This window comes from Nyctibius grandis, chromosome 13 (assembly GCF_013368605.1).
Source record: "Nyctibius grandis isolate bNycGra1 chromosome 13, bNycGra1.pri, whole genome shotgun sequence".
Taxonomy (NCBI): Eukaryota; Metazoa; Chordata; class Aves; order Nyctibiiformes; family Nyctibiidae; genus Nyctibius; species Nyctibius grandis.
Window position 1 is genome coordinate 4742579 of NC_090670.1, and position 24712 is coordinate 4767290.

The 24712-nt window shown below is 37.8% G+C and overlaps 1 protein-coding gene across 1 annotated transcript in view; it reads left to right on the forward strand.

The window, feature by feature from the left end:
- PCDH11X (protocadherin 11 X-linked) overlaps nucleotides 1–24712 on the forward strand; it is a 304231-nt gene that overhangs the window by 235577 nt on the left and 43942 nt on the right. The window contains exon 4 of the mRNA XM_068412132.1: nucleotides 3657–3683. Coding sequence (XP_068268233.1) covers nucleotides 3657–3683 — 27 coding nt within the window. The remainder of the gene's footprint in view (nucleotides 1–3656; nucleotides 3684–24712) is intronic.

Genomic DNA, 24712 nt, shown 5'->3' on the forward strand with positions numbered 1-24712 from the left:
AATACCCTCTCATTTGGAGATAAACAGATGATTGTTTTTGCAAAATGAGGACGAATAGCCGTCTATCCCTGTTGTCAACTTTTTATTTGATTGAAAGTACAGATATTTTCTTTGTATGTTAGCTGTGATACTTAATGAAATGGACCTATTGTTACAGCTCAAAACTATATGTAAATTACATATTGTTATAGTTGCTATGGCAAATAATTACCTTTATTTAATGGTAACTTACGAAACCATTGAGTAGAAAGGCAAATGTAGTTGCTAAAATGCCCAATGCTATTTCTCTGGGGAATATATTTAATACCAGATCTAGATTATTTTTTCTTAATTGTCTGGCTTCGTAGCTATTTTGAATTGTGTACTTCTGAAACATTAACAGGTATACAGGAAGACAAACAGAACATTTTTTGTGATTTTGGACACAGAACATACCTGTATGAACTCTCTGCTCCTGGTTCTTGTACTTCTAGTTTCAAGGATGTTTGTCATTCAGACTCCAACCTTCTCTCTTTCCCATCTGTTGGTGTTAAGAAACTGCCATCACCTCCTCATAAATTAGTCCTAGACTGCTTTAGACATCAGGCTTGTCTAACTGTGGCTCACCTCAGTAGGGTATTACCTTTTAATATCAAAGGGATTTGGATATTTGTCCTAAATGACATTCTGAATTACAGCCAAGAAGCTATTACTGATATAAGTGCTTGATGCTGACCTCTTCAAGAAGGTGAATTTTCTGTCATGCATGAATCTTTTGGGATTGTTCATGGAAATCAACAAACATGCCTCTCTGCAGAAATTTTCTAGCTAAAAGGGAATCATTGTAGTTTACTCAGGGCAGGAACAGATGCAACCACATGGGTAAGTGTAAGCAGAAACACTGCAAACTCGATATATTCCAGAGGAAAATATGGAAATAAATCTTATGTGTATATTATACTGTCAAACCCAGTAGTCATTTTAAGATTAATTTGCCTCCCCATTATTGATAAGTGTCACATTTCCCCTGAGTTGAGTCAAACCCTGTTTATTTCTTGCCTTTTCTCTCCCTCCATCAAAATTTGAAAGGTGTCTAATATATAGAGAAGTCTGGAGCCGAGTGTTATTTAAATAACTGATTGATCCAGGGCTTCATATACAAATAAATGGTACTAGGAATAATTGCAGATTTTGCACAGCTCTAACAAATGTATGGCAATTGAAATAAAAATTCAGTGTTTCTTTGTGAGTGTGTCATGCAGTGTTGTTCCTCCTTGACAATAGACTTATTTACAGGATCTTGCTGCGGTAAAGCTTGCTCACTGTTGGTGTTATCAGGTGCTGTTTGGTATGTGACTTAACATTTTTGTAACAGGCTGCTGTTACCAGTGGATAAACTCGTTCTAGCCAATCAAGATGATCCAACTTTGCAATAGAGACTATACAAACACCAGCTAGCTTGAAATCCACGCTCTGTCGCTCGCAGTGTCGATGCTGTGGCTTGTCCAGGTTGACTTCTGTTTTCAAGGAGCTGGAGAGAAATGGCACATGCAGTTTTTCTCTTCCAAAAGTGGTTCTGGCTCATTTCTCATTAGTGCATTTTGTTCATATCTCAAATATTAGAAGGGAAGAAGAATGAAAACTACATTAAGAAATGTGGCGTTTAATACAACATAAACTCATCAATTAAATAGCTTAGATTTGGCAAGGATTAGATATTTATAGCATGTAAATAAAATTATTAATTACATAAGATATTGTTTACTAAGATTCTTAATCCTTCTGCTTCAGGGTGTAAACTAATTAGTAGGCAGAGCTGAAAAATTGCATCATTTTGTGATATGAGTTCATGCAAAAACTGTGGATGAACAAAATGAAAGCTGCCATGTGATATTAATAGACCAGCACAGACATTGTTGGCTCTTGATGGGAGGTTGTATGTGCAGAATCCTGGCAGAAATAATCCTAATCAAGCGGAGAACTGAAGTGGGGATGGCAGCAGCCCTTCAAGGGGAAGGAAAACTTGAAACATCTCATTCAAATTTCTTTAAAAATGGTATGTGTAAGAATGGGTGATAATTAGATGTATATCTTAAATAGACCTTTCTCAGCAGACACCCCACTATGAGTGTTTTAAGCACAGGTGGTGCATTCATCTTTCTGAAATGTGAAAATCTTTCTTAGTTTTTGAGTCAGGAGAATAATGGCTTACAAGAACCTTGTCCAACGGTGTGGTTAAATCAGGGCTGTCTCTGTCTGGCAGGGCCGTTATCCTGTGGCCCAGGAGCACTTTGGCAGGCTTTGTGCTCCAGTGGGTAATGAGGGTTAGGAATGGGCAGCAGCTAGCAGAGATCAGATCTCTGTAATGATTCACCTTCTTCCTACAAGCCTATAAAAGGAAAAATAAACCACTGTTTTATTCAGCAGCACAGTGCTGCCACTTTGAGCAGGACGTATTTCTCACAGACTGACTTGCCCACGCAGAACCCTGCACTGCTTTTAGCTGCTGTCGATCCCTCCCCTCGCTCATCCGTAGCCTGAAGGATTCGCTGCCAGTTTCAGAAGTCCAGGCTCATGACCCCAGTACAGTTACCTTCTCTGTCCTGTTCACAGAAACTTGCAATGGAGAGAAGCTCTGTTCTTTCACCGGGCTGCACTGGGAGCCCGCCGGAGAGCCTTTGTAGTTATCCGTATTCCCAGAGCATCATTAGGAGCTCATGGATGCAATGGGAGCAAAGAGAAAGATATACCAGTGTTAAACTAATTAAAAATCTTATCTTCATAATTTCATTTTTGTGGTTGAATTCATAATGCCAGCAGGCTTCTATGTGTTTGTGTGTATATTTGTGGAGGGCTCTGTGTGTGTGTTCAAAGTGAGTGTGTATATGTATTAATCCTGAAGAGGAAAACAGACATTGAAGAAACAAAAAATGACAAAGTTACTTGTGTCTGTAGACAAAATAATATTGTGGTTAAAGGTAATAAAAACAAGGTACGAATTGGCTTCTCTGTTTATTTGAAGAGTTCGGAGGAGTGATATTGAAACAAGGAGAAAGATGGCAGGTTGCATCTCCGTTTTACAGCACTATTCTTGTAGCTCTATTTCTTTCGAGCCTGTCTCACTAATTTTTTTTTCTGAAGTATAAGATCATTAAAAATTATACGAAGTGAATCATTTTTCTAATTCTTTGTGTTGAAGTCATGGATTGATGATATACTCGCTCATGTCTGAAACTTGCTCACCATTATTTTGATTTATTTTTCTAATTGTCTTGTTGTTTTCTTAAATAATTTGTATAATAAGGCTTTGCAAGGCTTTCCAAATAAATAAGAAGTGTAGAATGGCATATTTGATATATGATTTTTGGAAGTTCCTGACTCAGGCTTTCAACAAATCTTAATTTTGTAAGCAGGCAGTGGATGAACACAGTCTTGAATTCAGAAACTGCACATTCATCTGTTTATGTAATTTGTTGTTAATTAGGATTGCCTGCCTTTGTCAATAGGCTGTTAGACCTTCAGCTCGTGTAGTGTTGGCTTGGATTCTGTTGCTCTTCTGTCTTTCTGCCAATGGTTCTGACTGAGTCTTTCCTTTGGCAAATCACTTGTAGTCAACCAGTGACTTTTTATTTTGGTAAGAGTTTTCTGGCTGGCTAAAATTTTTTGGCATGGTTGAGACCAATGCAAGAAGTAGTGGAAAGAAAGTGGAAGAAAACTGTTTTAATTTCAATTTACTCTGATTCATGAACCCTCAAGCATAGGCTGCCGTTAAACTGCATCACATCTGCAGTCAGCAAATAAAATCCTAATGAGAAATTAAAAGTGTTGCAGTGATTCCAGACTTGGTATTCCCATGGAACTATAAACTGATGCTTCTCCAATATCCAGAAGAAGATACCGAGTTGAGAAATTAGTGAAATTATGTTAATCTAAGTTAGCACATAAATACCCACTTAATTTTGGTTAACTAGATACTCTAATTTCAGCTACTCATGTGCTTTCAGTTAAGTCTTTCATAAGTGCTTTTTTTAGACATGGATGATGTTTTTTCCATCTAGCATTACATAGTGGTCAAGCAGAATATGGAATATAACTTGTACAATTGTAGCAGATTTTAAGAGTCTGTACTTCGTACTGAAGGGAACTGGAGGGAATTATTAGAGTTATTTCCTTCTTTTAGTAGGAAATCTTTTTTACTAATCTTTTAGTAATTCGTTCTTTTAGTAATTCATTCTTTTTCTGTCTGGCTTTTCATTCATCAAGTGTTTTTTATTGGTACAGCATCTTTGTATTTTTGTGTTTTTCCAAGTGTAATGAAGCTTCAAACTCAGAGGAGGGGGAAGCATGAGTAACATCTAAAAGAGGAATTAAAACCAGTGTTGCAGTAATGCTAAATGTGTTCTTCCCAGAAGGACAGGAATGAGATCTCACTCCAATCTGCATAGAGGAATCAAGATAAAAAGCATTTTAATATTCTTCAGGACTTGCATAGTGCTTTGTATTTGCAGAAGGCTGTGCTAATGTTTCTTAATGGTTGCCTGTGGACCTCTGACTGCCTGTGTCCCCTTTGATTTATCCCGTACACTGAAGTTCAGTAAAGGTAACGCAGCAGTCGGAAAGAAGTGTTATAAAGTGTGACAAACCCAGTTTCCTCTGAAGAGTTCAGCTGCCATGATGGATATTTTACATCTTTCTCTGATGTAATGAGAGGTGTGAGTTCCTTTCTGATGTTAAATTTTGGAGCTGGCTATACAGATTTAGACTTGCCTGGAGCCAGAAGATGTCCATCAATATGAAATGTTTTATTTTGGGTGAAGGAGCAACAAATCTTTTACAACTGGAAAGAAGGGGTGGGTTTCCTGATACACTCAACCCTGATTTGTGAAGACAGGAAGAGTTTAATGAATTCTTTGCCAATTTTGCAACATACTGTGTAGGTTGATAAATATTCTGACTTTAAAGATGAAGTCAATCAAATGTTCCAGAAAAAAATTTCAGGAATTCAGAGTAAAATAGAAAATGATCTGAAAGTGTCTGCAGAGGTAAAATCAAATCCAATAACAGCATGCTTCTTCAGAAAGTTTAGCTAAATGGAGGAATACTTAGGAAAGGAAATTATGATATAAAATGAAAAACTTTTGAAGGATGAAACAGAAATGCTTCAGGGGGAAAAAAGGAAGAAAAACAAATCTTTCTGTTTAGATAGGCAATTTGGTGTAAAGAGAGACCAAATCATTTGAATTTTATTTTTTCCACTTAATCCTGCTGTATATTAAAGCAAGAGTCAAAGCTTCAGGACTGACACTATATCTTTTCAGTTACAAATCTTTTCTGATTCCAGTGTCAGCAAGTTCTTCTTTGCCAACCTTTGGGCTATTATTTCATTCAGCGAAGTCACTGATTAATTTAAAAACAGAAATAAAAACCTATCCATGGCCTCTGCCCATGAAGAGAATATTTGTATTTCAGACTTAAACACAGAGAAACTATGAAATGCCCCATTTTGAGTAAATTAGTCAAGAAAGTGATATTGTTGATCTTTCTTGGGTATATCTACTCTGTTTTGTGTGTTGAAGCATACACACGTTCTGTATCTCTGTAAAGCTGTTACAGAATGAGGGACAAATCTACATAAGCTGTAGAATGGAGATGTAAAACCAGAACTACTAGATTGCCTCTGTAGGGTTCATTTTTTTCTTTTCAAGAGGTAAATAAATACAGTTTATCAAATGATCCCACAAGGACATCATCTGGGGAGAAGAAACTAAGCAAAACATTATTCCTTCTCGCAATGGGACACAACTAGCTGAAATTTCTTCAGTAGTGACATTTGATTGTAATAATAGAGGAATACTGCTTTGAAAAGGTCCTGTGATACAAGGTTATGGGGATCTGGCAATGCTAAACTATGTACCTGGAAGACATTTACGTACCTAAAGCCTGAAAAGAAATTATTATAATCAATTGTATTGTTTTTCCTCACATTTCAGAATGGGATGCAACGTCCATAACACAGCAAAAATCAAGTGAGGAGAAAGGGATGTCATGTTAATTCATCTAACTAAATTCTAATTTTCAGGCCCTTTGTTTGGCTGGGGAATAGCACAAGCAGGATAGTAGCTGCTGGCAGAGAAGTTCATTTCTTTCCCAGAAGAAAAGAAATCAAAACAGCTTTGCACTGATCGGCTGGCACAGGCTGCTGGATCAATGGTTGGCAATTTGCAGGGCTGTGCTGTAGATAAGGCTGTCACATTTTGGCAGTCTCATCACTACCAGTCAGCCACATAATAGCTGATAGGTCCCTTTCAGATAAAGACGAGTAGAAGATAGAAAACTGAAGAGAAAGGGGAGTGAAGGGGGGATAGAGGAGGAAGGGAAGATGACAAATCCGTATTTTCAACCTCACTTTGTAGTTGTGCTCCTTTGGTCTCCGGTTCATTTAAATGTATGTTAATATTGCCATTAATTCTTGCCGCTTTCAACTGATAGTGGTGCTCATCAGTGTAATTCTTGATTTTTGTGCCTTATCCTTCTGAAAGTGAACAGATGTTAGCTGAAAACTAGAGTGCCTGCCCCCCAAACCCAAAAGCAGAGGTTCAAGATAATCACTGTCTGCTTCAAGATGTCAAAAATCTATCTGGTTTGCATCTTAAGATTGTTGTCTCTTGCTTTCTTTAGTGTAAATATGATGTAGAGTGTGGTTATCTTGAAAAAAGAAAGTGGATTTTTGCCCAGATCCCCTCCTGGTCCATTATTTATTGCAGTTTAGCTCTAGATGGTCTTGGGGTTTCTTTCAGCAAAGGTTGTGTCCTGGGGAAGGCAAGCTAGTGAAGAAGTGAAAATAACAGGAAAAAAGGTACTTAAGCAGCAGCTGAATTATTTTCAGATGTGTCTGGGTTTAGGAAAATTCTGAAAAATAGCAGCTTCCTCTGAATTCTGCTGCTTTCTATTTTTCTAGGGGTTCACTGCAGGTCGTAAGGAAATCTGTTAGTGACTGCATGAAAAGAGGTGTGGGAATCATTACATTAATACTGATAAAGCTGCTAAATATGCTTAGGGAGATTTAGACATTTCCAGAAGCCTGAGAACACAGAGAGTAAAGGATTCATTACCAAAAAGTGCCCTGACTATTCTTAATAATCTTGAGCTTATATTAGGTATTCCTGACTATAGGGAATGTTCTTTAATTCCAGTGTCTAATGTTCTACAGCCTTCCAGAATCAGCTATACCCAGTGTAGGGAATAAGTAAATTTTATACTTTTCCCTTTTTTTCAGATTTCCAGGTTTTACCCATCTGGAGGAAAAATGCTTATTTTATTTGTAAAGGAAATTTGAATGTTGGTGGTGTGTTTTGTTTTTGTTTTTTTTTTACAAAACCAGTTTACGAATGTTTTTATCAGAGCAATTTAATACCACTCCTTTTGGAAACCTCCATACAAATTATTTTTGCTGTTTAGTCCTTCACTCTCTTCCTTGTGAACAGAGGAAAACAACTCTCTTTGATCCGTTGCAGAGAAGCTGATGAAATGCATGCATCTGCAGTTAGGTAGAAGAACTCTCCCTAAAGTCCAAAAGGATTTGGGATGTAGTCAGCCAAGTCTTTCAGACTATTTTCCAACTTGATTTAGTCAATTCTTATGGTGCATTGCACCACTTTGTTGTGACTTGATGTCAGAAATACTAAAAAAAAAGAAAGGGGGGGAAAAAAACCCTTTCCTTATTGGCATTCTGGGGAACCAAAGACCAGGAATGAGAATGCCACAGTGGCAGCTGACATGGAGTGTTTATTTAATTCTTCCAATTTGTTCACCTTAATGAAACACCAAAAGATTTGAGTGAGCGGTAATTAACAGAGAGAGCCTGTCTAATGAAACCAGTACAGGATGATATTTGTTTCAAGGATCAATAAAAGACTGTGAGTGAGGATCATACCCGCATCATTCAGGAAAACAAATCACCTTGTGCCAATCAGTTGTCTTGCTGCACATGCATGAATCTGTGTGAAGCATTTTAAATATTGCATCAGTAGAAAGACGGGAAAGGAAAAGCTTGGTAAGTTTGGAGGTATCTAGTACTTAATTTGTTGGTCTGTCAGGTACTATAATTATAGTTGTAGCATTTGTCTTCTGTGCCTTCAATATTCATTACTAAGCAATTCTAGTGACATAATCTAATTAAAGTATGCTTCTCTTAGAGCGTACTGAGTCCATTGCGTAGAGTTTCTTTGTATTCTATCACCGCTTGCATGTTTTCAGGAAAACAACATAGACTGCATTCCCAGAAAGAAAGAAAGAAAACAGAGCAGCTGATAAAAAAAGCTACTTCTCTGACAATCCTTTCGGCCCTCCAGAGACAGTAGTTGGATTCCCTGTTGCCACTAGTTGACTTAGCGATTAATAATGCGGCAATTAGCAGAGAGTTTCCAGATCTCAGTGCACAAGGCAAGATTTTATTTATGCAGTGAAGTTATTGACAGTAACAGAGTAAAAAGGAAACAGTGGTGGAAAAGTTGTATCTCAAAACACAGAATCAATTTGATTACGGGAAGAATGGGGTTAGTGCTAAAGGAAGGTAAATATGTGCTACACAAGATTATTCAAAGCAATATTGAAGCTAATGTGAAATTGTTTTGCTTCTAAAGAACATAGATTTGAAATCATGTTCCCGAAATTCGGAATTCAGAACGTTTTTAACTGCATGGAAAGATGCAGATTATAGATAAATGTTTAGGAAGTGGATTATACTACTGCATATAATTTAGAATGAGACTGATGAAGAGAAAATACAGAAGGCCTCCTTTGAACAGTGGCTGAACATAATTCAGAGAGCCATAATAAGATTAGAGGTGATTTTTTTTTTTAAATAAGAAAATATAGATATAGTTCTTTGAAAAACAAAATACTGCTCTTAAGCTCAGTCTTTGGGTTGAACAAAAGAGCAGTCCCAGAGCCAAGGCACTGCTGAAACTAAAATAACCAATTTAATGTAGATGTGTAGACTTGAGGTGCAGAGAGTAGTGTGGAGGATGCAGGGAACAACGAGATTCATTCAGGTGACTTGAGTGGGTTCAGAAGCTTTACTTTTTTGCTCCTTGTAGATGCAAAGATGAATGACACTTCCACTGGAGTTGCTGGTATGTTTCCAGGAACTTTGTTCTAGAGCACTTTTTTCTTTTTATTCTGAACTGTAAAACAATTAGAAAATTAATGTCACAACTCCGTCTAATCTATACTTTGTTAGGTATTCAGAAAAACTCATCTGGATAATGGGAATGCAATTTTAACACAAATTCAGAAAATTACACTCTCACGTGAATCTTATGGGCCTCACTGAGTCCAGCTACAAGAATCATATTCAGCAATTGCATTTGTAACTAACTGGCAGCCAGAGCTGAGCCGTAGTTCTGAAACTTCTCAAACCTTATGAAGTGGCAAATAGCTCTGACTGGCTTTATTCCTGGGATGCCGTGGACTCCCAATCGAGAAAGTGCCTTTAGAAAGTGGAATTTGCGTGGACTATTCAACCACCAGCAGCCACCAACAGGAGGGAATGCAGCAGGGAGAGAGGAATTATGCTTTTTGTGAAATTATCTAAGACAAGATGATCCAAAGGTGGCACAAAGTGGCAAGATTTGTAGGCTAGAAGATGTGACAGATTAATGAGAGGAAATTGTCTTTAGCCATTACAAATAATGGTTTTATGTATCAGGATATTGCCCCATTGAATTATTGGAAGATACATGGGATAGCATGAGCAACTTGGAGATTGCTTCAGTGACTACTTAGAAACATTATTTCTTATTATTTCATCCACGTGTATCTATATTGATGGTGTCTGAAAATATATGTGTATATCATCACAACAAGCGAATGGGTTGTTGGAGGGTATGAGACAAGAATGTGTTCAGTTTGCAGCCTTTCCTTTGTGTGGCAGGGGAAGTAAAATGGGACAAAGGAAAGACCTTACACAGTGAAACTGTTTTACCATTCATTAAAATCCTTGAACAAATTCAGCTGTACCAATAAAACAGCATCTTTCCACAACCACCAATTTGGAAGCAACAAAATATTGCAAAGAATAAGGACTGTTGATGAATATGTCGAAAATCTAGACTTCATTAATCAAAATGAGATGTAAGACATCAGTCATCAACCTGTAGAGACAGTAAATTAATACAGTTATTTAGGATCCAACCTAAGCTCTTGTGCACCATTTACTAGTTTGCACTGCTTGTCAGTTATAAGTGCATCAGTTGTCGGGAGTTCTTAAAATTCCCAAGTAAAACAATTGGGAAACTTGAATTGTACAAGGCATAACTGGTAAAAAGTGCGGGGTTTTTTTTGCAGTAGCCAGAATGTGAATCATGAGAAAGAAGTGCTGCTGACGGGAAGAAAACTGAAATCTTTGAGGTGCAGTGCTGGCAAAATTTCAGAAAAGTAGACAAAGGCTTATTTTAGAAAAATTAACCGCAGGGACTTTTGTCCAAAGTAGGTTACAGCTAATTTATGCGTTTGATCATGACAGCCATTGGAATGATCATAATCTTAAAGATATAATTATATGAAAGCAATGCTGGAAGGTCATGGTAGTAGAGGGCAACCATGGTCACATGGATACAAGATATGCTGGGAGGTTGGATCCTGGTTCAAAATCAGTTCCTTGAGACAACTTCTAAAAATTCTGTTGTATGTGGGCTATAAATGAGTTTCATTTTTTTAGCTGTTTTGCTTTCATCATGTTTATTTTAACACTATAGATCTGATAATGTCATTATGCTACTTCTGGAAGAGGAATTGATCCTCCTCCACATTTTACAAATGATACAATTGTAAGGTTAATGCACCTTACTGAATTGCACAGATATTACCCATGTGCTAGTCTGCTTTTAAACCTGTGATTTTGATTTTAAAAAAAAACAACTTCTGATGAATACATCTTATGATAAAGCTTTGGAAAGAACATTAATTTTCTACAAGCATGACTGATAGTGACCATTTCTTTATGGTCATCCCATTTGGATACAAACTCATTCTGCATGAGGGAACTCCGAACTGAGGAGAATCATACAATGTTTAAGAAAAATTCCCATGTTGCTCTTCTGTTTCCATTAGGAGACTGTTTTGGTTTTTGTGTAAGTGTTGGTCTGTCTATTAAAGTATTTTTTTTTTCTTGTTACTGTTGAGTATGTGTATATAAGCTGATAAGTGCACATCTCCTTTATCTGATACTTTATTCTTGTTTTGCTATTTTTCTGATGACTCAATTTGTCTGTGAAATAATCAGCACATGGTTAGAATATGACTAGGTACATTTTCAATATAGAGAAAAACAAAACAGATGGAAGAAAACACATTTAACTGGCAAAGGAGTGGTAAAGTAACACAGTGTTCAGGCTCTTGTTTTCTGGTTTCATGTCCAGTCATAATAAATCAATAAAAGTATATGACTTTTCAGTAGCAGTGAGAAGGTTGAATTGAAGTATGTTGTGTTTTAAATTGTATTTCGCTTGTAAATTGGTCTGGAAATTTGCATGTTGTAAATACTCTATGTGAGAGCATGTATCAAAATTTGACATTCTACTGGGGAGGTCAAATTATTGGTTGATGCGAGTTGAAATTGAGAAGATACTCAGATTTTCTTAAATACAAAGGTCCATTTCTACTACATGTTCATGAAATTCACCCAAATTTCACCTTATTTTTTAATATTCCCTTCTTTCTTAATTTTATAGCATGTGCCTGCTAGGCTACGTTCATTAACCTGAAACAACATACCTAAATCAAGCATCCCAACTGATTTCATCCCTAATGTATTTCAGAACACTAATTATTAGCTGAAATTAAGAAAAGCTACACATGAATAAGCATTCATTAATGTACCACATGAAAAAGCAAAGGAAGCATGCTCACAGTCCTTGCAGTTTAAGTCATCCTTACGAGCTTCAGATGAAAACCGCGTTCAGAGCTGGTATGTGGAGCGTGTGTGTCTGAAAGTACTGCAATGTCCCCATGTCAGAAAGTAATCTCATGTTTGTTTGACACTTGTGGGTATGTCTGGATTTTTTCCTAAAGAAATCAGGTACATAGGTTGCTGTTTTCAGATGCTGAAAGAACAAATTTTTATCTTCCATTCCCTGTAATATCTCTCGCTCTTTCATGTGCATCTGTCTTTTTTTATCCTGACAGTCTGTCCTCATTGTTGAGGACTTGTTATGCTTGACATTTCAGCCTTGTCCACAGTCTTATCATTTATGTTGGTGAAATACATTATTCACCATACCAGTGGTGTCTAAATATCTATTACATATTTAAAAGCAGTGTGAGGAAAAAATGACTTGTTTTTATGTCGTATCAATATTCATTACACTTGTAATTGCTGTGGCAGTTGTAAAGAGAAAAGAAATGGGGAACCTATTAAACAGATAAAATATCAAGTATCTGAATTGTGAAAATGATTTAGCATCTAATCTAGTTCAATCTGTGCAGATGCTGCTGGAAAGGCTTAGGGCTAGTTCATTCTAAAATTTTTGCAAGCACTTACTGATACTTTATTTATTTAGAACAAGTTGGGTTCCTTCCATTTGAAGGAATACTGACAATTAAAGATGTGTTCTTTCTTTTCTTCTTGGTAAATACAAAAGAACAAATGTTGGCACAAATTATTGTATCACACAAATGAGAGGATATGCCAGTGTGACTGTTTCCTTTTTCTCCCTGATACTTTGAAACTGTTACTGTTGTATGGATTGGGTATATGACAGGCAGAGCGATATCTGCTCATTTAGGATGGAAAATACGGCTGGAAAGTCTCCAGGAGTTTGGCTTGATTTAGACCCATTTGCAGTTGTGTAAGAGAGAGAATAAACCCTAAGGAGACCTGTAATATATTGCACTACAAGGACTGCGTTAGAGCCCACGTCTGGCAGTGTAAAGAAAGACTTTTGTATTTTCATTTATTGACTGCAACGCTAAGAAAGCTTTACATTGCCCAGTAGAATGGCTGGAAAATAATGTATAGAAAATCTATAGGAGACACAGAGGCATTTTAGAAAGTAAAGAACAATTAGCTTAATGATCAAAGACAAAAGCATTGTTATATACAGGCTGCTTTGATTCTCAAAGAACCTATTGATATTTCCCCTTGTGTTGAGCTGCTAACGATACCTTCAGTAGAAAAGGCAAAACCTGTTCTCACCGCGGGGAGATGGTTCTTCATAGTCCATTTGTATTTTCTTGAACGCTGATATTTCCTGGAAAGAGTGGACCTAAGCCCTCTGCCACTAGGATTATAGGATCTTTTTCTTTAGCTTCAGTACAACCAGGCTGAGCTGTGGGTTGTGTAGAAATACAGGAGTACTGACCCAAGGGTGTGTAGGGACGAGGACACACTGAGGACTGAACGAACTCAACTCTGGACTATGAGTTGAGTTATCCACTGGGTTATCCGCAACCCAGTCCCATTTTTAAGAAACATATGAGAAAAAGGTATAGTGAAGACTGTGAAAAAATTTCCCATTCTATTAAGTCTATATTCATATTTCTTTTTATAGGCTTTTGTATTGCTGCATGTGTACGGCTTATAATATAGGATGTAATATCTTCAATATTTTAATAGAAATGAGTGATTAATGCTTCACAAAGCATTAAAATTCACTAGTCACTTCATTAGCTTGTGAAAATTAGCTCTTATCGGCAAAGCATATATACACTGTCCTGCTTTCCTGCCTTCTCTCTAGAATAAGTATATGTAATATATACAGTGGTGAATGTAACCCTGAAGGCTTTTAGCCATCAAAATACGAGTGCTTGAGTAAACGGGAAGCACTGGGCTGAGTTCTGCCTCGGTCATGATTCCTGAATCCATGAATCATTCCTTGTGGCTCAGATATGACTGTTAAAATAAAAATGGATGAGAACAGACAAAAGCTATGGAAGAGATCACAGCTCACGTTAGTCAATCTAAAGCCATCTTTGTAAAGTGTTGCCTCGCAATCAAAATCTGCTTTTACTCACATAAATAACAAAGAAGAAAAACAATGATCTTGATCTAAAAATTCCCCAGGTATGACTGCAGAGATGTTTGTAGTCATCTCTTATTTATACTTATTTGATGAAAGCAGGAAGTAGGATCAGGATATAGAGTTTGTCACTTAGTCTTTGATCGGTACCTATCTAGGAAGTGTTACTAAGACAGGAGAAATGTGCTCCACGATTATCGCACTCTTTGTGTGTCCTAAGCAGCATCGAGCAGTGGGAAATGATGGTGTGAAGGGGAGGGGGTGTTAGGATTTAACTGGAAACTTCATTATGTGGAAAGAATGCAAATTGTGCAAATCAAATACTTGGAATACTGCACTTACCAGCAAGGCATGAGAGAACTGTGTCTTGAATTTAGAGGGAAAGAACTGAAGGGACTGAACGTAGAGCTTGATCCAGTGGCACAGAAACATGGCCAATGGTTCTGCAGAAGCATTGAGCAAAGGTGTAATTTATTTCCCTTTAAATGCAAAATAACTATTGATGTCAGTCCTATTGCCCTGGATTCACGCAACTGGAACAGAGGAGTCTCCTGTTTACCAGTATGTAAAGCTGTTCAGTTCCTATTTACCAGTCCAGGATATTTTCATCTGTGTACCAACTACCAGTGCTAGTAATTATATATCTGTTAAATTCCACAACTTGATTTTGCACCTTCCTAATCCTCACACTGCAAATTCAAATGCTTTGGAGGAAAGATATATGCCTGTTGTCGTCTTAAATTAGCAATTCTTACCGAATTCCCATAAATGGTGTTTAATTACCTGTCTTTAACTCTCTAAGTTTACTTTTCTCTGTTTATGATGTGCGTACACACATACCCATTTACATGAAGTACAATCCAGTACACATAAGAGATACCTGTGCTACTGACAAACGAGCCTCTGCTACAGAGTTAGCTTTTACTGTGGTTGAAGGTACATATGTAACTAAAATTATTCAGTGTTTGCCTTTGTGCACTCTAGGAATCGTGCAGGCAGTCGTCGTTACTGCACGGCCCAGCTTCCCTCGGGCTGCTCACGTGCTGGGAGCTGGGCAGCTGCAGGTTTTCAAAAGCTGACAAAGTTCTGTATGCGAACCTGCAAGTTGTTTTTGAATAATGTGCTTATAAACGTTGCTTTTTAAATCCTAAGGTTTAACATTTTATTGTCACATAAGCACAACAATAATATTAGAAGGAAAACAGTGAGCTTTCTCCTTTCTTTCCTTGAAGTGATTACAAAGTGTTGGTTTATCTCGGTGCACTGCTTTGCTAATAGGCTGGGCACTTGCTTGAGCCAGGAAATAACAGGGGCAGGGTTGTGCCATTACCCTGCAAGTAAACAGTGTGACAGTAACTGCACTGCCAATTTTAGGCTAATAGTTTTTTTCCCGTGGCACCGGTGCGTTGGGCGATCTGGAACCAGGGGGACAAAGGGAAAGCGGTGTGACAGAGCTGGAGGCCAGGACTTCACCACAACACCACTGAGGCACTCTCAGGCTGCAGCTGTTAAAAGCAGTGTGAGTTTCATAATTTCAGTGTTCCTGCTGCTTCTCTGCTTTAGTCCGTTTTTCTATATTCTATTTTAGCTGGAGTCTCCCTAATTTCACAACTCCCCCGTGGTGTATAGGATTTTTTATAGCTGTAAGGATTGTGAGTTGTTGCCTTGGAAACACAGTTGTGCATGCAGCTGTTGTAACTATACTTGTTACTTTTGCTTTATCACAAAAGGTTTCAAAGCTTTTCTGTATTTGTCTGACATTTCTTGATTCTGTAACTCTTTATACCAATCTGTTTGACAAATTACCAGAGGAGGAAATAAAACCTCAACCTCGCAATGTACAGCCTGCTCCCGGGTCCTGACTGAATCACTGCTTTCTTGCCCTCGGAAGCCTCCAGACCCCATTCAATCCCCTGCCTGCCTCTTTCGAAATGTATGAAAACGTTAAGAGTGTTTGAAAAAAACTTTGGATATTCTTCATCAGGACTTCTGTCTGGAGATGTTGGGGACAGCCTGAGACTGCAGCTCCTCCAGGTTTCTGCATGGGACCAGACAGCTGTAGGAAGAGAAGTGTCTGTGCCAGCCCAGGGTGCCGGCAGGGCTCTGGCTTGTTAGGACAGACCCAGCAGGAACAGGAGGAGGTAGCAGATGATTCTTCAATGCTTCACCCATGCAGAGCACCTTTCCCGTGAAAGCTGCTTTGGTACCAGAGAAGGACTAATGTTCGTACTTGCTGCCTTTGTTGTAAGAGTGCTTAATCCTTTCCTTTGGGCCTCCCACTCAAGATCAGGTCCGTGAAGTAAAAGGTATTTGATCCCTTTCTGTACTGAGAGAGGAGGTTGTTAGATCGGTGAGAAACCACACAGGATCCCTTTCCAGGGCAGGTCCTCCTTACCTGCCAGCTGTGAACTAACGCCAAAGCTTAGAGATGGCTGAAGCATGTAGTCAGTAGTGGCATAGTTTTGAAAGTTGTGTATGTTTGCTTTATTTTTTAGCCAAGGCTTCTAATTGCCAGCATATTTTCAATCCATATACCTGTCAATTACACCAGTTTAGCTGGCATTGCACTGCCTTTATATTGTCTTTTGGTTTTTATAGCAATATAAAAAATGGTTCTTCTTTTGTATGTCACTCCCTTGCTGGCGCTCAGACTGCTGAGCTTTCCCATTTCCCTGGCCTGCGACATAAGCCATAGCAGTTGGGAGGGGGACAGGTGGGCACTATTTCTGATATGCTCTCTGAAAGAGGAAGGGAGTGCCGCATGAATAAATAGAAAAGCTGCTGACTGCAATTAGATATTATGGTGGTTTTGTCTCCTTGCATCTACTTGCTTCCCATGGACCTCAGTCCATTGTAACACCTATGTCTTGTGCTGTGTGTTGTTTGTAGCTGAAGATAACCTTTAATGTGAAGATTTGAGTCGAGTCAGCAGCTGAAATCGCAGTCACAACGGTTTTAGATGACCAACATGAAGTCTGACTAGATTTGTTGTGGAGAGAGGTAACCTTACCATACTAAGAGAGGCTTACTGTAGCATAATGTAGTACAACTTTCTTTTTCAATTTAATTTCCTCAGGTGATGTAACCTTAGTAAGTTATAGTATGCATTATTTTTAAAAGAGTTTATTAGGAAAGCCACTAAAAAGCAGCTCAAACCAGAAACATCTGAACAAGTAATATGCAGATGTAATACACAGTGCTGAAGCAGACAAGGAATGGATGTTTGTGCTTGCTTGTAATCAACCTTTATACAGTCAGCGAAAATTATAACAATTCTTTTCAAATTATCATTCATCTCATGAAAATACGTTACCTGTCAAATTGTAATCCAATTGCAAAAATTACTGAGTAACTCCAGGGGAACATGGCAAAAAACTGGATAGTGTACAGTTGTGGAGTCTCTTGAGCTCTGGTTGAGAAGTAGAGAGAACATCCTGAGGGTGATCACAGCCAAAGGCACCATTTTACCCCTTTCTCTTTGTTGGGTCACTCTTTGGAATAAGAGATGTTTCTGCATAGAAGCACAAGCCATATCTTCAAGTCTCTTGATTGCATTCATTAAGCTTATGGCATAATATAGGATCTGCTATTTTACCCCAGTTTCTCATTGTATGGGGAGAGGATTTACAGGACTCATCATCTTTTTGTCTGGGCAACTGCAACAAAGTGAATTCAATGAAGTTCAGAATTAGAGCAATAATTTAAAGTAGATGATAGTATCAGTTTCAGAGCAGCATCTCTGTAGTACTTTCAGAATATAATTAAATATTAAAATGAGTACAGTCTAGATTGTTAGAATGTTGACAGCTAAACTAATCTGTATTTTTACTGGTTTTATGACACTGTCTGAAATACTTGCTTCTACTGTTTGTGTTGAGTATAGAAAAGAAACTGTATTTGACTCTACAAAGGTCATATACTACCAGATGCAATATTCTGGAAACTAGATTTTAATGGTCTGTGAGCATCTGTAGTTTAAGCATTTGTAAACTTATTAAGAATTTATTGAGGTTGTGTCCTTGGTTGCTGATTGGAATGAGCTGTGGAAAGCATTGCACGGTATGTTCTGTCATATTCTGAGATTTTCTTCCTCTGTCAGCCCTTCCTGGGAGGACACTTTGACATAATAACCTTTACATCAGAAGTTTCCAAAGCCTGAACTCTGGGACCTTAATATATTTTGGACTTGCATGTTTTTTTCTTGACTTGGAGGATCCTTTGGATGAGCAAGAGGTTTTCAATTGCAAAGCACTGTGTGTATAATAATCCAAACACATACTGTGCTGCATTAGCAAGAGTGCAGGCAGTAGGTCCAAGGAAATGATTGTTGCCCTCCATTCTGCTCTTGTGAGACCATGTCCGGAGTTCTGTGTCTGGGCTTGGGCTCCCTCCATCCAAGACAGATGTTGACTTACTGAAGCAAGTTAAGCAGAGGCCACCAAGATAGTCAGCAAGCTGGTGTATGTGTCTCGTGAGGCGAGGCTGAGAGAATTGGGTTTGTTCAGCTTGATGAAGAGGAGGTGAAGGGAAGATCTTATTGCAATGTGCAGCTGTCTTAGAAAAGAGCAGAGAAAAGATGGAGGCACTACAAGTGTGGTCAAACACCAGAAGAAATTTCCCAGAGATGCTCTGGAATCTCCATCCCTGGAGACATACAGAACCTGACTGGATGTGACTGAGGGCAACCTCTTCTAGGTGGATGTACTCTGAGCAGGAGGTTGGACTAGGTGAGCTCCAGAGGTTACTTTCGACCAAAATTATTCTCTTCCTCTTTGATTTTCTTTTTTCATCCCATCAACCTTGTCAAAAATGTATTTGTCATCTGCAAAAGCAGTTAAGAAAGAAAAAAAAAAAAAAAGACTTTTTATTTGAAGATTGGTTTTACTGTTTGTTCAAGCACAGAAACTAGTACAAATCAACAGATATTTGCCATTGTGGAAAAAAGCACTGGATAAGAGGAGAGAAAAAAGCCAGAAAACCCCTGATGAAGGTTGTTCAGATCTCAGAACTCTCTCAGAGAATCTCAAGACATAAACTGTCTTAAATTATCCTCCCAGGAATGGAGTGTCAGTGGAAATGAATGCTGCATTTGCTACAAATGCTAGCATCTTCATCTATGCACTTTGTATTTCCTCAACTGTCTTCCCTATCGTATTTCAGCTGTCGAACTCCAAAGTCAAAAAGCTAACAGCTTTGCAGATGAAGCTCTGCTTTCCCATTCCTGACTGCAATTCCTTCTGACAGCCTGTGTTTGCCTATCTCTGAGATTCACACAGATTAATTTCCATCTTGGCACTGAGGATTTGCATCAGGCTATCAAATGTACAAGGACGCAGTGAGTGAATTAATACCTATTGATATCCTGAAGACACTCTGGGTCTTGAGAGCCTTTAGGGACTTTATAAACTGGCTTGTTCAGATAAGGAGATACCTCAGTGAACCACCTTTGGCAGCTACTGCAACAGCCTTACGAATTGAAACAAGATTTAGGAGGGTTACTTACTGCTTTGTCCCTTGTTCTACCAAGTGAAAAAAACCCTCTGTAATCTGAAAGGGTGTTAGATACCACTACTCATGAAAATAACTGTGGAGGATTAGCGGTCACTAAAGTATTCTTTTCTGTCACTGTTCATACCGTTGAGATCACAACACTTTTTCAAAAGATGTCAAACAACAAACAGGATTTTTTGTTAATACAGTTAAGTTTGTATTGTAAACCTAGAGATGTACATCATGAAGTGAGGAGTGGCACTGGAAGCTTATAGCTATCAACCGAAGTATCCTTTTTCTAGCTTCCTATTTTAGTCAAGTGTCTTTTCTTGTTAGTAAATGTTATCTTTTGGTGTCACACATTCGTGCTATTACTATTTGACACATCAGCAATCCTCTGATGGCTGGAGAAGTCAAAAGGGAAAGTGCAATGGTTGGTGTGCAGCCCATGTGTAAGAAAAAAGTAGTAAGTTCTTTCCTCCAAACAGCAGAAGAGACATGTGCCAAAACTCTATGTAATCTCTAAATGGTGGCTTGGAGTCTCCCAGTTCTGCTGTACTTCGCTGTTTTGACAAGTTGTGCGAAGGGCACAGAGCACTGACAATGGGCTGTTATACAGGCAAAAGGTTAATTTGGCTGGTCTTGAGAGTCCTAACACAGAAGTATGTGGCAAATCCATTCTGCAGTCAAAGCAAGGGGAAATAATTTGTTATTACTGAAGCATGTGTTGTTATTTCAGAAATAACCAGCATTGGTCACAGAAATGGAAGCAAGATGGTTTCTTTAAGGTGACTTAATCTCTGAGGAGGGAAGTATGGAGGCAGTGCAGAATAAAATTGGGACAGTGTTGCTTGTTGTTAGCTGCCATGCTTACAGATACCCTAACTAGCTAGTGGCCGGAGCAAGGCGTTGATGCAAAGCCAGGCTTGCTTTAAAGTACCCAGCACTGACAAATGAATTACTGGGTCAGCTGAAGTAGCTGAATGGTAAAATGTGCACATCTGATGTTTGTTATTCAATGCCCCAGATTAAGCACAAAAATCCAAAAGAAAAATGAGAAACTATTAGTGACAATGTGTGTTATCCTATAAACTGCGACAGGAAAGCTGTAGGAAGCTGAAAGACAGTGTTTAGCAGCTCCTCACCATAGCTGGGCTTCTTGTCACAAGTGTGCACAGTGAGCTGGTGGTGACCTGCTCTTCAATTTATCATTTTACATGCAAGAAGAGAGCTGGAGAGGATAACTGTATCCCATTCTTTCTCTTTAAGATAATCAGATTTCTGGAGCTCACTAGTTTTGTATTTTTTGTATTCTTAAAGTGAAGTTTGCCATTACCGTGGAGTTTACTTTGCAGCTGGAGAGTCAAAAAGCGTCAGGGTTTTTAAAGCTCGGTGAAGCTTTTCTTTTTCAATAGATATTTTCTTTCATAATGTGCCAGCAAGCTGATTGGTACACTGAAGGTATGCATGTGTGTGTATCTAGATGTATATCTGTGCACACTGCATATAAATAGACATTAAAAAAAAAAAATCTAAGAATTCACTCACAGCAGTAGCTATGCCACAGGTGAAAGGGTGAATTTGTAGGGCCATTGAACACTGTAAATGTGTTCATTGTATCAGTGCTTCAGAAATACCCATTCTAAATGACTTTGTGTTGATCCACTGTGAAAATTCATTGTGCTCAATTGCCCTCAAAATTTCTCATTTCTCATCTGTGATGTTGCAGTCTGCTGACTGCACACTGGCCTGCTGTACAAAGCGGGGAGGCACCCTGCCTCAGAGTGTCTTAAAATACTTTATATTGCCTGTAAGGTTTCCGTGTGGAACTTAATAGCAGAACAGGTCTGTGTCTAAGGGCTTGTGCCTGTGAGACTTTCAGAGATGGGACTGGATTTCATGGAGCTAGTTTCTAAGTTGAGGCACGCACACACAACAGCAGTGTCTTGCGTGTGTCACGTATCATCTATATCTAACACAGAAATGTGGGAAATGGAACTTTGGCTTTAATTTTTAATCATATCTTTGATTCAGAGAAATCAAAACCACTTTCACATCATTTCAGTTCTGTTCACTTCAGGAGAAAAAAAAGTTAGCAGTGGCATAAATAACTTTCTTGTGGCATGTATGGCGAGAAGTTGAGTCATAAAATAATTGGGGTTTTTTTGACATCTCACTGGGAATAAGATTTACTAGGGTTTTTTTTGTTTTGTTTTGTTTTTGTTTTGTGTTTTTTTGATTGTTTGTTTTTGTTTTTTTTTTTTTTTAAATTTTAAAAAGGGGCATTTATACCAGATTTTTAATATAGTTAATATAGTTTTTATGTCCTTTAATTTACTATATTGTCTGATTTCTTATAAAAGCCTATACATATCAGCCTTTAAAGCATGGGAGAAAGAAACGCCTGTTCTGGAGCAAAGGACAGGTGACATTGAAAGACCTCTCCAGAATATATCTAGAGCTGTCTCGGTTGGTCCTTACTGTGTTACAATACATTGGTTATTGCCTGTGGATGCTCTCAAGCATTAGAATAACGATATCATTATAAAAGCCTGATGGGATTGGCAGAAGCACTGGCCAAGGAAGGTACGTCCAGGAAAATAAGAACTTTGCATTCAAATTAGATGTGTTGAGGAGTGCAAAGTTGCAAATTTAAAAGAAATGTTGGTTTTATTCACCTTGCAATTTTATGCTTGTAAATTTACAAGAAAAAAACTTGCCTGTAATTTAGACAGGTTGGACACTTGGTCTTAAAAATCGGAGTAGGAGATACTTAATCATGTAAGACTTTGATTTTTTTCTTCCAGTTAGTGGGAACTTTAATTATGTCCTTGTACTAACACCTTGCTGGAGCAATGGTTCATTTCTGAGTTGCTGTAGCAGGGGAATTCCTCCTTAAGGACCACAGAGGCCACTGCTCCAGGAATGGTTCAGTCTTATGCTGCTAAACCTGAGAGTCAACTGGATACTGCCAAGGTCAGACTCTGCCTCGCTCAGAGGCTGTGAAATATGTGAACTCTCTGGTAACTACTTAAGTTGTATTTCACTACAAATTCACAACTGCGTATTGTTTACAGTTTATGGGGTTTTAGTCCTTAACACTGGAAATGGAAAAAAAAAAAATCAATTCAATTTTTTTGTTTATTTTTGATATTTTTTTTGTTATTAACAGTCCATTTGCCTTCCATCTCCACTCTGCTCTGGTTTTTGTTTTTCAAATAGATTATTTGTAAGCAGGTGAAAGCTGTCTTCTAGGGATATGAATATCAGTCATATTTTTTTTTAAAGAAAAACAGTATTTGCAAGCACATTGCATTTCTAGTCCTGAATGTTAAGTACACAACAAATTATAATCTTGGCAAACATAAAGCACTTTCATGTCTCTCTATGTCTCTGCACTCATCTCTGGCTCCTAGTAATAATACTCTGGGCGGCAAAGAAGTACTAATTCATAAAAATAATGGTACGAACAGTCATAATTCATCTGTTCTTCAGGTTTAAGAAAAGACAGTATTATAAACCAGAAAATATTGTCTGATTTGATTTTATATAATAGTTTTGTTCTTTTGGAGTTCTTGGGAGCAAAAGGGAAGATCTCCCTTGTTTTAGTGCCACCTTTTTTTTTTGTATTTAAATGCATAAAATGAATAGAGCCGTTCTTATAACGAAGATAAAACATCAGAGAAGTATTCTTCTGACTAGGCTTGTGAAAGTTGGATTTTGTCTAAATTATGTGCTGACTTCAGTCATCCATTTCTCAGAAAGAAAAACAAAAAGGTACCGCATCACATAATCTCACAAGGTCTCTCAAGAGAAGATAAAGGCCAGCTTGAGTCTATTGTCTAGACTCAACCGTTCAATACTCATCATCTTTATTCTTTATATTCTTATGCCTCAAAGTAATTTTAAAATGAGGAAAGATAATAGGAATAGCTGTATGAGAGCGGTATCTCTGGCAAATATGACCAATTCTGTAGAAAAGGGCCTCTTCTTGTTATAAAGCTTTAATTTTCTTTTACTTAGTTTTACTGCAGGTCTTCAGCATTTCACTGCTGTTTTTATGGTATTTAAGAAAACATATACTTTCACAGTAAAAGATTATATTTGTGTAGTCTGTGAATTTACAGTTTTACATAGTTACAGTTGTATCTTTTGTTTCAATAAATTGCATTTACATTGCGGTTACATTCTGTTTCATAATTGAATCGCTTTCAATCTAAGTAAGTACAGGAAATCTATGCTTCGATGTGCAAGTCTGCTGACAAAGTGAAGGGTAACCCAATTCTTATCCTTGCAACTTTTTAATTAGTTGCTACACATCTGAGAATTAGGTTTGTTGGGATGTCTTGCAGAAAATAACATTAATATTCAATTTGGTTAAGGAATTTCAATAAACAAACAGAATTAATAAAGCTGTTAAACAAATGTCTCTAATGACCAGTTTCTGTATGTATTGCAACTATTCTAAACCATTTCCAAAAGCAGAGAGCTGAGAAGGGCTCACCTTTCAGTGTTTTTGCTGAATCTTGAGGAGTATCTGGGTATTTTCCATTATGAGGTAATATGCATTTGAATTTGCTGGACATATTTTCTAGGGTCTGCAAAAGCCAGGTGGAAAATAATGCTTTGTTACAAGCTCTGTTATCAGCCCTCTCAAAGTACATTATTTCATTTTCTATTTGCCTAGGTTTCAGAATATTCTGCATCGGAACAAGATAGCTTTTTTTGCCAAGTTCGAAATTATTATTTTAGAGATGAAAGGTTTGTTAAATTATGCCCTTATCTGGAATACTTTCGAATGAATTGATACGTAAGGAATAGTTTTGTGAAATGTTCTGGATGAGGCTCTACAGCTTCAAGTTAAATTACTGGTATTAAAAACCAGCTCATCTAAAGTAAGTCTGGAAATGATTTTAGGCTTATATTATCATTCGAAAAATTTGGAATTTCAGTGACAGGGAACTGGTATAGAAATGAATTCTTATTTCCTTTGTCCCTTGGAAAAAAACTCTGCTATTTAAATCCTGGCAAGATGGCGTTGATTTTGTGCGGAGACTTTTGGCTGGTTTTATGGTGGCATAAATTCACTTTATGTTATAGCTTGCTAATACATACAGTGTTATAAATCGAAAACACTCTTTCACAACTTTTGAGAGCTATTGAGGTGGCCGTGATGATGTAACTTATCCCAAAATAGTATTTACATTGTATTAAAGTTCCTGTAG